We start from the raw sequence: 12,934 nt of genomic DNA, 5'->3' as shown, positions 1-12,934 counted from the left end.
TTTTGCTATGATCCTGTGCCTGCGACCAAAAGTTGGAGCCATGTGCTTAAAATGAACAAACGACACAAGACAGATTAAATTACCTTTATTTCACCCAGATACTGTTAACATCACATCACCCCATGTTACTGCAGAACAATCACAGTTTTTGTCACATGAAACAATAAATGACTTTTTACCCTCGTGTCCATTTGTATCACTTTGGTTGTGATGCTTATTTTGGCTGAAATTTAAGAGATAAACTCCCAACACTTAAAAGGTGTTGGGATGAAATGCAGCTTTAATCCATTTCAAATAAAGGAGAATTTTTTATTTTTTATTTTTTTATTTTTTTTTACTTTGTCATTCACTAATCAAAGATGAACAAGTTTTAAAAATGTGCTGCACTTTGTTGCTTGTTTGTGCTTTTCTAAACCAACACATCTTTTAACGCCTGGGACTACATTCAGCTACCTTGAAGACAAGAATAACCTTCACTTCAAAATCAGCCAGGTACAGCTCCTAAAAACACCCACAGTCTAAAGTGAAGTTACTCACACCACAACTGAGGAGATCACAGAAAACATTAAACCACCATGAAGGGGAAGGGCTGCACAAGGACTGAATCGATGGTCATTTAGGAATGAAAACATCTGTGGTAAATGGAGCACAATCTCACTGCATGCCTGGTCCTCAGAAATATAGTAAAAGGTTTATTTTAAAGCCCAAAAGTTGGATTTGTTTGGATAACTATTGCATGTAAGTTTTCTGGCGACAAGTTAATCTTTAATTTGTCTCTTATCCCTGATTTTAATAATGATTAACGATGGATATTGTGTAAGAATAGCTCACTGATGACAATAGTATTTTTTTAGGAAGAAAGAAAAAAAAAAGAAGAGGTCAAACACCTGACAGAGCCCAAACACAGCTGTCATCTGAATACAGGAGAAAAAATAAGTTACAAGACCAGAGAAAAACTGATTGAGGTTTGAACTCAGATATACTACGAGCTCAAGTAACTGTAGAGTTGGAGTTTTATCTTAGTCTGGACAAAAGACAAAACACTGAGCAGGAGACTGCTGCTGCAGAGTTTTCACATTCCTCAGACTCAGCAGGATAAAATGACGAGTTAAAATGCCCACAAAGTCAAAAGAGATCTCAGATTTCATTAATCCTTTTCTCTTTTCTCCAGTTCTATACCTGAAAGCAGAAGGTATAAACTCCCAAATGCATGTGCGAAAAGTCACACTAGTTTTCAATCAGCTTCAATGTTGTTTATTGATATTCTGATAGAGCAGCACTAAGTAGAACATAAAGGTGAAGTGGAAGGAAAACGATGCACGGCCTTGAACATTTTTAATTAACAAAAACCACCAAAAAAAGAGAGCTATGTGTTTGTATTTAGCCCTCTTTATTCCAATTCCCTTGAATAAAATCTGATGGAGTCACTTAATAACAAAATGCAGTCCCAATGTTTACCAACAGCATCAGAAAGAACAAAATCACAGCAGACAAGCCACGTTTTGGAGATGTTGAAATAAACTTTAAGTTAGAAAACATCTCCTAAAACACTGTCCAAGCCACCATCTGAAAATGAAAATAACGTGGCACAGCTTCAAAACGAGTAAGATCTGATTGTCCAGCTAAACTAACAGATCGAGCAGGGACAGCATAAATCACAGAAGAAATTTAATAGGCCAGTTTTTGGAGGAGCTCCAGATCCACAACTGTCGTCAAGGCAACTGTTGCTAGTTCACTTCACTAATCCGGCCTTTAAGGAAAAAAGAGGTAAGAAGAAAGATATAAGAAGTTCTCTGTTGCTTCTTCAATAACACTAAGTGAGACTGGAAACTAGCACTTCTCTCAAAGGTGAAGCATAGTGGTGGCAGCATCATGCAGTGGGTAAAAACCTTTCTTCAGCTGTGACAGGGAATCTGCTGCAAATTGATGGGAAGGTGGACAGAGCTACAAGTCTAGAAAAAGCCTGGAAGATGTGTGACTGGGCCCTAAACATTCAGCCAGAGCGACAAAGAAGCGATTTGGATCAAAGCCCATTCATGCGTCAGAATGGTCCAGTCAAAGTCCAGACCTGTAGCCAACTGACAATGGATGGCAAAACTTGAAAATTGATGCTTAGAAATGTCTCGACCTAATCTGAGTGAGCCTGAGCTTCTCAGATTTTTATTTGCGAAAGAATTTTAAAAAGCATGCATCTTTTCTTTTCTTCCACTTCTCAATTATGTGCTACTTAGAATGAAACACACACAAGTTTGTGAGAAGAAACGTTTATGTAACCATCTGCTCCTCCCTGCGATTATTTCGTGTGGTTAAACGTCCCCAGATTTGCAAAAGTTCAAGAGAAATTATGCAGCTCTCAATAAATGTTAGGATGTGGCTGAGTAGAACCAAAAGATCTTCCTCAGGATTTAATCATGAGCAGTGTTTTTGTTCTGGCAAGCAGAATAAATACTATAATAAACATTTATTATTATGACAGCAAATAGCACCATGTTTGGCCCATCATTGGCAGCAACCATCGCTACATCAAATGTTTACAGGGCAAATCCCTTGAGAATCAGCTTAAGATACACGATTAGATGTCGAGAGGCTCGTTTTAACGTAATCGCTTTCCTAAAGGAACTCCGGTCAAGAAGTTGCAATTGTAGATAGATTTTTAAAAAGCATCAGTACCAATTTGGCAAAAACAAAGAGAAAAACCATGCGTGTTTTGAACCAGTTACAATGTAAGTGGGTTAAAAACTGTCTGCCAACCTGAAATACTGTGTTTCATGGGATCAAACGAGCAACGAGTCACCAAACTAAACACTGCACAGAAGAAATGTTCACTTTAAAACAACTTCACACAGGTCACAACAAACCCGCTGGGAGGAACATTAAAGGGGCAGTACGGAGTAAAGTCGAGATGTTCTAGTGTCATTCTCTTCTCAACAACATACTTTTGAGTGTTGCCTTGATTCTTTCATGCATGTTTGAGAAATCCTTTAATCTCCCAAACAGCAGTACAAAACACAGAGTGATGTCTTTTCCACAAAACGTCTACAGCTGCAGTCTGCAAGCCGAGCTCCCGCATTACAGAGCACCCCTTCTCCACGACTCCCACACTCATCCCTTCAGACTAGCAGCAGCAGCAGCAATTAGAAAACAGCTGGTGGAACTGTGCATCTGCTAAGCTCAACATAAGACCTACTGCTTCAGTGCAATTCTGGTAAGAAATGTTGTTAAAGGCTTAATGGAGAAATGTTGTAATGACTTCCTGAAGGCGGAGCAAGAGCAGGAGCTTCTTGAAGAGACACAGTCATGTTGGATATAAACAGCATTTCTATAACAACTTAAGGTGACAGTTGCTTGATTATTCTTTGAAATGGCATAACACTGCCCCTTTAAATCATTTCATCAAGCCCTGTGCAAGAATCTTTTTGCAACAACAAAAACAACAACAACAACAACAAAACAAAACAAAACAAAATCACATTGATATCAGCAAATATTTGCCCCTGATTTTTATTTTATTTTTTTTTAAACAGAGACTGCCTGTGACAGGGAGACCTAAGATCTGGATGTGAATGTTGGAAATAAGATAAGAAAACCTAACTTTGGCACACTGAATGAGGAGAGTAGTCAGAGCGGTGAGGGCCGAGTCTGCAGCTGACCTATGGCAGTGTTTGGATGCGCCCTCATAGCCCTTTGTTGAAGTAGACCCGCTCCACTCCTGGGTGGCTGGCCCGGATTTTCTCCTGCAGCTCCGGCTCCAAGCGGCTGACGGACATGGAGCTGGATCGGACGGGGAGGGAAGAGTTAACGTGGCTCAAGCTCAGCTGGAGTTTTGCCGGAGCCGTGTTTTGTTGAGTTATAAACTCACTCACCTCTTCTGAGGGAACAATGCGCAGCACAAAGGAGTGGCAAACACCAGGCTGAACAAGAAACAACAAAGACAATAAATGTGGTTGTGCTATCAGAGTGAGCTGTTACACAAGTGTAGAATATAGGGCACAAAGATTTGCGCTTGCAGTCCTGATAAAAAGAAAGTACACCCTCTTACAGTTTAAAAGATTTACATATCAGGACTTATAGTGATGGTTTGGTCCAAAACGTTCAACTGATTCTACTAAAAATGAAGCCAAAAATGAAAAACGTGTCAAAAAGTAAGTACGCCCTTAATGCTTCCATGGGATTTATGAGGAAAAGTAGTTGCCATAATTCTACTGTGAGAAAATATTCTCTCAAGAGGGAAAACAGGTGCAAGTGTCACCAGGAGTGGGCATCTGCGCACATTCTCCTTAGTTTCTTCTTTCATAGTTTCAACATGGTGACACAACTTACGATTGCAAAGCTGCATCTGGGGGGAACCACAAGACTTCTGGAACAATGTCCTCTATTTTTGTTATGGTAAATATGTTTGACCATAACAATCCTGGTTATGGATCAAAAACACGTTCATGCTCACTGTCAAGCACGGTGGTAGAGGTGTGATGATTCGCGTTTGTTTTGTGGAGTCCAACGTGAGGTCTTCTGTCTCACAGCTGATGCTTAGATGAAAGCTCAATTGTGTACTTAGTTATTGATATACAGGTTTTCCAGTTTTGTTGTGTGTTTCTATGTCTTATACTTTAACCCTTATACTTAAAATGGGGCGTGCTTTCTTTTTTTAATGGTTTGTTATACTGCAGTGAGCGCTGCTAATGACCATCATTGCATCGGAAAAAATGCTGGCCGTAGTTTTAACTTGAACCTCTGTAGAGATGTGCAGGTGAATCATTTTTTCAAAGGAGGAAACAAAGCATTTTATCTAAACTCCTTCGCTGTGACCTGAAGGTCTCAGTTTACGGCTTCAATCCTGGGATTATGGCGATCAAATGTCTCTGCTGCGAGAAATTAGGCTGATATTTGAGAGGACTCTCATGAGAGCTTATCAGATGGGCCCTCTCTGACCACTCACCAGAATCCCACCAGGCTGACTTGAATGGGTGCACTCATCCATGGAAACCTCTGAAAAGACAAGGCAGAAAAATGACCGAGGCACACAAAGGCAGCGGGGGAACTCCCATACAAGAGCGGTCTCAGCCCTTTTCACTCCTCTGTCGGGTCGAGGCTGAAAGGGGGCCGGCTTCAACCGACTGTTCAGCTTCATGGGAGCGCCGCTTCTTGTCTCGAAGAGTGCAGCTCATGCTTACCTTCAGGAAAGCCTTCTTTTCCAGGTGATTCATTAAAAATGGAGGGATGGCTGGAAAGAGACCGATGAAGCATGACTTCGCAGAGCGCGCAACTCAAATTGTTAATATAAAACCTGACCAAAACGGAGAGATTCGTACCCATGCCTGGAGAAGCCATGAGGATCCTGGAGACCACGACTTGAGAGATAGCCTGCTGAGCAGCTTTTGTTGACTCCCCTAATCTGTTGTCATTTTCGTCTGTTATGGGAATCCCATGTTGAAGTTCTCTGAAAACAAATCAACCAATCAGGCTTCGTTCATGCAGCACCTTTCATGAAATGTTGTGATAGAAAATGATTCTCAAGTTGATTAGAGTTTCTAGACACTGATTTCATATCTGTGTGGTCAGAAATAAATCTGACCAAACATGCACAGTGAGGAGGATGGCAAAGAAGGCAGTAAAATTATTTTAATCTGGTGACCACAAAATTTTACATTTTGTTTGAAATCGCTGTCTCCGTTAGTAGTATCTGGGTCTGTCTGTAGTCATATTCAGTAAATTGGAGTATTACTGAAAATTCATTAATTTAATTCACTAAGTTGAACACTCTATACAGATGAATACCACCAGACTGAGGCTTCCAAGCAGTAATTTCTGTTATTTGTAGTGATTTTCAGCTTCCAGCTCATAAAAACATGACATGTAAGATTAGAAAGTTACATCAGACCAATAAAAACATCTTACCTCAGAAGTCTGAGCTTATGTTATACGTGCTGAGACACTGTTACTTTCAAAAGCTACTTTAAATTTTCAAAAGCCTGCTCAGGACACATACTCCTTCTTTATTGAATACATCCCAACCAGGCGCTTGGAAGTGATGCTGTTCTGCAACAACAAGGCTAAGTGAGCATATTCCCGTTTACCTTTGTCTCATCAGCGGGATGTTGATACAGTTAGCAGCCGCTACAGCAGCAAACGGAACGAACCGTCCAATCAGCGGAGACACGTGCTGCAGGAGAGCAAAAAAAAACAGGAGACAGATTCATCTGACTGCTTCGTCTCTGAGGCTGGACTTGAAGCTTTCCCCATCAAACAGCAGCATGTCCAACAAAGAGTCCACACAAGAGCCGCCATTATAATGGGATGCGTTACGGGGTTAGATGAAGTGGTACCTTTGTTAGTGCATTTAGTCCTAGAGCGGTGGCGACTGCCCCTGTGGTAGCAGAGACATAAGCTGTGCCAAGCTGACTGCAAACAGAAAAGTCGCATTAAACCACAGCGGTCGGCACAGGAGCGCTTAAATTAAAGGGTTAATCCGTACGTGGCTGAGTCCGAGCTGCAGCTGCTGTCTCCTACCTGACTGTGATCGGAGCGTCGCCGCTCCTGTTGGTGTAGTTCACTATTGCATTGAAGGACTGATTGATCCACTGCCAGAACAGCACAGCAGGAGTTGTCCTGTGAGAAGAACACAAGTCGTCTGTGTTTAAGTACAAAATAAAATCAGCACTCACTGATGTCCTTGTTGCAAAACAGGATTCAAAGTTTTATCATATGATCCTTAAGGTGATTTATAGTGCCTTGCAAAGTATTCATTTTTAATCTCTATACATATTATAGTCACAAATTTCAGCGTACAGTATCAGGACTTTATGTGATGAATCAGTAGAACAAAAACCACAGAGTTATAAAGTTTTAGAATTTTATCAATTAGAACTAGAAAATTGCAGGATCTTTTTATCTAGCCACTCTGAGTTAATACTTTTGGATATGAACTATCCTTATTATTATTTACACTTGCAAGTGTTTTGGGGTATGTTTCTATCAGCTTAAAAAACCTTTTTTTCATTTGATTTGAAAATACCTCATTTTCAGTCCGACTGAAACAATAAGTATGCTTTGATCTAAGGCATGTGATTGTATCCCTGGATGTACGTTGAGGGTCGTTACGTTGATCTGAGGTCTGAAGGTCAACCTCCACCCTGGCTAGTGGCAAACTCCGAAACCACTGTTTCTGTCCCCCTTTCAAGAATTGCTGTCTTCATGCCACTCTTCCATGAAAGCCAGATTTGTAGAGTGCATAGAGGATGTTTCTCTTGATTATCCTACCCGAGTTGTGGATCCATGCTGCTCCTTTAGTCGGTGGACCACTGGTCTACTGCCTGGTTTTCTAATCAGTGATTAGATTTTAGATTTTAAGTGTTGTCATAATCTTCTCATATCTAGAAAGCATTCAGAACCGTCCTTTCCTAGGTGTTTTATAACTTCTCTATTTATCTCTGATCTCTCTGCTGTATTCCTCGGCCTTTATGATGCTGTTAGTTCACTAATGTTTTGTAATGTAGCAAAATGTGGAAAAATAAAGATAAAGTGGTATGAATAGCTCTGCAAGGCACTGAATAAGCAACACATCAGAAAACGTCCTAACAATGTTGTTCACCAAGTCATGAGGCGTGTGCAGATCTTACTTATAAAACGTCATCATGCACCCAGTGATCGTCATGTTCATGGGAACCTGAGCCGACATGCGGCCGATCAGAATCATCTTCTCCTCGGTGTCGGGATGAAAGGCCGAGTCGAAAACATATTTGGCCCTCCACAGTTCGTCTTCCGTCAGACCCGGCGAGACGATGCCTTTCCTGCGAGATCGAGAACGTGTGAGCAGACCTCTTCCCAGAGTCCCTCCCTGTTCCTGCGGAACTGCTTTACCTGTAGTCGGTGATGATCGAATGTGCATGTGAGAGTTGTTCGTTGGTCAGGAGGATGTTCCTCGGGTCTGTGACGGTGAAGAAATGTTTGGCTCGACCAACAAATGTGCTCTGGTCCCACCGGGGCTCCTTGATGTTTATGGAGGCTGATAGCTCGGCTGCCATATTTATCTACAGAGAGAAATGGTAAAAAGATGAAAGGTGTTAGTGAGTGCCGGGCGTCCCTCCAGTACAAAGGACTTCTATTTGGGGGAAAGAAGTCAGAGAAGTAATACTAGAGAGATACAATGCTCCTTTCAGTTCAGCATAATGTTGCCATGGCAATGGCCAGACTTGGCACAAGGATTGTTAGGCATGAGTGCAGCAAAAGGGTAAATCTCAAACTGTAACTCAACAGGAGTTTGCAGAAAGTCTTAAAGGGACTGGAGGATTTACATCAGCAAATCAGACCCTGCTGAGTGAAGAAAGCGTGCTTTTAGTCACGTAACTTTGCATTTTATATAAGAAAAGTTCTTTCGCAATATGACAGCAAATAAGACTGCAAAGTCAAACAGAGAAGAGTATTATTATAGATGTGCAAAGCAGGACACTCATTATTCCGAGTGAAGGTCGTTATAATCATCAGCGTGGCGACTGGGGCCAAAGCGAAGAGGAAAAACTTTCAAACTCTTCGTAAGCAGAGATACTGAGTAATTCTGATGATGTTACTGCACTGCAAACAAGCTGGTATTAGCATTGCAACACAGCTAGTTGCTACAGGAAGTAAGAAAAGGAGCAGTTCAAAACACCATAGAAGTTATTTGGTTGAGTTTTGCTGTAGATTTGGCAGCCAACTAGGCAGAAAGAGTTGCAGAAAAACACAATTCATCTTTCCTGCTTCCAAGGGACTTAAAGCCAAAATAAGCAGGCAGATGTCGACCCATCTGAGTAATATGGATCTATAAAAGCGGGAGGTTGTCCTTTTGCTGCTCTGAACATATATCTGTTTATACATTCAGGGAGAAACATATGAGCAACGATTTCGGGAAATTATTGCATCTCATCAATCAGAGGAGGGTTATCGGTCTCTTTACAGGCTATTTGAAGTTTTTTATTTTACAGAAAGAAAGGTTCATTTCAAGTAGAAAACTCCAAAAGAGCTTCTGACCTTCCAGGTAGAATACAAATTCACCCCAAAGTGAAACCATTTAGTCCTCTAGGAAATGTGGTTCTGATGTTAAATGTTAAAGTTAAATGTTTAGCCATCAGCTGGATAAATACTAAACAAGCATATTTTGTTTCATATGGCATATGTTAAAAGGCTTAGCTTTCCAGAGTTGCTCATGAGTGAACTAGAGAACCACTGAAACAATTTTCTTAGCACAGAGGAGGCTAAAGTGCAAATGACCAGGCATAATGCACACCACCATGTCGGGTAAAAGGCAGGGAACACATCATGATTCTCAAACTGTTGTTGATACTTGAATTGTCCTTACTTGTACTTGAATTAAATTAGGTTCTAATTATTTTTGAAAGGGAAAGTTTGCCCAAATTAAATGTAAGGTGTAGCTAAATAGCACCAACAGCAGAAGAAGACAACGAACAAAAAAACACTACAACAAATCTACATTAGAATGGCTGCAAAGCAACGGAACAAAGTGTTACAATGACCAAGTCAAAGCCCAGTGTTGATTGGTGGGACCTTAAGAGAGTTTCAGATAAAACAACATGAAGATCTCATTAAATGGACATAATGTTCTAAAGCTACTTAAAGTTCCTGCTGCTAAAGCTGGTGGTACAAGTTGTGAATGACAGAGTGTATTAAGGCATTTCATCACTACCGTTAGTGCAGTGTCAGCAGTTTTTAGTTTTATATTTGTTAGGTTTCTCAGTGATTTGTAGTGCCAGTCTTAAAATAGCAAAGTTCTAATGATTTGATATATTTCCCTACCATTTCTGGGTATTAGTGTGTTGTTGTTTTTTCTTCTGTGCACCAGCATGAAACCCCGTGAGGTGTTGCATCATTTGGACCACACTTGATGAAAGAGGGGAGGAATCCAGCATCATGACAATCAGCTGCAAGTATTTAAGTATTTAACTGTTTCATACAGTTGCTTCTGTGTTCCATGCTGCGTTGTGTAGAAGGAATGCCGACTCTTTACATTGAATTAAAGGTTTAGAACATTAAATAACTGTTCTGGGCAGCGGTTGCAGAACACTTCACTTGATGTATTGATTAATATATCGATAGCATTAATCTGATGCTGAGAGAGACAGATTAATGTGACATGAGAGGACTGAACTTTGTTCACTGTCGGTCTTTAATCTGCAGACCCTGAACTGCTTCTGCCCTCACTCTCAGCCAATCACAGGGAGCCTTCGTGGCTACACATTAACCTGAAATTCACAGCAACTCGAGATACATTAATCACATAATGAACACAAGCAGCATCACAGGGATAGTACAAGAGTGACTTCCTACTGTTTATATGCTGCAGCTTTCTGTCAGTGATCGAAGGTAAACACGCTGGATACACTCATTGCCCAACGATGCTGAAGTTGGCATCTGATTTGACGTATCGGATTCTGATCTTCATTAAAGGGCTATTCCGTTACATATAACTTGTCCAGACTGCATAAAACTCCTTATAGTTAGAAATATTACATATTGGTGACTCTTTTGTGTGTTTATGATGTGGTTTTGTTTTTCTGATTTAAAGCACTTTGAACTGCACTGTTGCTTAAGTGTTATATAAATACACTTGATTGATTGATTGATTGATTTAAACTTGAATTGTATGGGTCTATAAAACCCATTTTATATTTTATGAAAACCTCTTATTGTTTTTGCAAGTCTTTTTTATTATCAAGAACTGCTATATAGAATCTGTAATGTGTAAAACAATTTTTGTCATTTTCTGATCTGAGGTAGAGTTCTTTTCAAACTTTGCAAAGTGGGCTCAGGACCACCATATTAACTCACAATTGTCTAAAGGAGTTTAAGGTAAAGGTTTTCAAAAGCATTTAATAGAATCCAACAATCTAGAACAACTCTGAAAAGTAGTATTTTGTGAGCTGGACTCAATACAAGATGTGAAACCAAAATGTGTCTGAAAAAACTAAAACTGCAAATGTTGTTTTACTGAATCTGTCATCAGTAAAATAACTTTGTCTGGATTTGACCTGGTAAGATTCTGTCAAACTGGATCAATCGTGACATGATCTTTAGATAAATAAGTCATTTTCTCAAATTGAAAGGTTTTACAAACACTAAACTACATGCTACTGAATCTGCAATCACTACAAAAGTAATTCTGTAAAAGGTTTGATCCAATGTAGTACTTTTAAAATGGCATGCCTCAAAACGTGATTAAGTAACAACAAAGTAAAATCGCACTTCTTTGACTTGTTGCAATTTTAATGAAGGTTTCACAAACTAGTTTATAGAATTTGTCATTAGTGCAGAGGAAGTATGTCCAGGTGGCGTACCTTTCAAGCTAGACTTTATCTGAGATAAACTTTTATAGGCACAAAAAGCTGTAACATTTCTCTTTTGGAGTTTTCATAAATCAAATAATGATTTCTGAAATCAGAAACTATTTTACAAACTCTGCATAGTTTTGATCTCTGTATTTTGTAACTTGTATGGTACAAGATAAACTCCATAAAAACCCGTGAAGACCAAAAAAAGCACGAAACTGCTCCTTATTTAGTTTTCACAAATTGAATTAAGATTCCAAAAATAACAAATATTTTATAGAATATTTAAGACCAACAACGTTAATAAACCAAAATACTAACGAATTCAGGTTAAATTTGACCATTCTAAATAATTCAGATTTAGAACTAGAGCGGATTACATTTAGACCAGAGAGGTTAAATTAACAGAATTGCCCTTTTAGTCAAAGTGTATAGAACGCTTCGAATCGGACGCCAACTTCAGCGTCTTAACCAACCAGACATAGACCAGTCAGATCTGGACTGCAGCTGGAGCTGAAAGAACATCTGGAAGAACAATTAGCACAAAGCCCCTTCTAATCAATCAGACCCAGAGCTTCCTCGTTTATAGCAGAATAATAAGGAACCACATCTGTCAGAGGCCAGCTATTATCCAGCTGTGAGACGCTCCAGATTCAACTAGTATCAGCAGGCTTTTTGAGGAGCCACGACGTCTGATTTGAGTCCCCTCCGATCGGAGGAAGCGGGGTTCCTCTCTCCGGATCCAAATCAGATAAATGCACAGGTTACTTACTGCACTGTGGGCTCCAGGAGTCTGTGTGTGTATGTGTGTGTGTGAGAGAGAGGGTGGCCCTAACTGGCTGCAGCCAGCTAATTTTATATGCAGCAGCGTCAGTACAGCAAACAACCCCCACAGTTCCCCACAGCCCGGAAACACTCCACGGGAAAATAAAAGTCCTGCCTCCGTCCACACTGGAAAACACACTTATATATGCTCCAAAAACAGGCGTTTTGAAGAAAGGGCATGAACGTCCCCTTCTTTTAAATGAAATGCGATATTTAGAGAAAATATTATGTGACCAAGAATGCCTCAGTTCACTTAGGTTTTGATACCAAGCTTTTTATTTTGTAGACATCAACTTTCGCTAAATCTGTAGCTGTGCTGCAAAATTTATTTTCAAGGCAGTAAATCATTAATGCGTTAAAACTTTATAAAATCTACGCATAGTTGTGCGAGGAAATTGCAGAAATATGCAAGCACCAATGCTAAGGTGATCAATCCTAAAATAAAAGCCATTTTAGTTCAAAACATAAATAATAGTTCAATTAAAACATATAATGGAAACAATAAAAGTAATGACAATAAAAAGATTCATGTGATTTTATGAAAAGTACAAAAGATAGACAAAATATGTTTTTAAAATCAATAAAATCAACTAGTTTGTCTTAAATTCTGGCTATCACCCCTATGATCTCATGGTTATCGGCGGAATACAGTAAGAACTCTGTCTCCATCTAGTGGTGACTCTGAGGTGGTGGCTCTAATTTCGACCGAGATTTATCTGGGCATAAGTCGAGAACAACGAGTAGAAACAGCAGATCCACTTACAAATGTAAATATTTTCTCATTTAGCATATGT

At 39.8% G+C, this 12,934-nt stretch overlaps 1 protein-coding gene across 2 annotated transcripts; it reads right to left on the bottom strand.

Annotated features, from left to right (window-relative positions):
• Positions 1 to 69: 69 nt before the first annotated feature.
• sfxn1 (sideroflexin 1) lies at positions 70 to 12,240 on the bottom strand. Of its 2 annotated transcripts, none has more exons than XM_044127070.1 (11): positions 12,088 to 12,240; positions 7,858 to 8,027; positions 7,617 to 7,787; positions 6,508 to 6,606; positions 6,324 to 6,399; positions 6,075 to 6,160; positions 5,310 to 5,437; positions 5,172 to 5,221; positions 4,937 to 4,986; positions 3,864 to 3,911; positions 70 to 3,771 (listed from the first exon to the last, which is right to left on the bottom strand). In XM_044127070.1, exons 2-11 carry the CDS (start codon positions 8,019 to 8,021, stop codon positions 3,675 to 3,677), a joined length of 969 nt encoding a protein of 322 aa, XP_043983005.1. In that variant the 5' UTR covers positions 8,022 to 8,027; positions 12,088 to 12,240; the 3' UTR covers positions 70 to 3,674. The 2 variants fall into 2 exon arrangements, with proteins under 2 accessions (XP_043983005.1, XP_043983004.1); XM_044127069.1 differs by lacking the exon at positions 12,088 to 12,240 and adding an exon at positions 9,787 to 9,898.
• Positions 12,241 to 12,934: the final 694 nt, after the last annotated feature.

Source organism: Gambusia affinis, linkage group LG09 (assembly GCF_019740435.1).
Source record: "Gambusia affinis linkage group LG09, SWU_Gaff_1.0, whole genome shotgun sequence".
Taxonomy (NCBI): domain Eukaryota; kingdom Metazoa; phylum Chordata; class Actinopteri; order Cyprinodontiformes; family Poeciliidae; genus Gambusia; species Gambusia affinis.
This window is presented reverse-complemented; position numbering and strand designations above follow the sequence as displayed.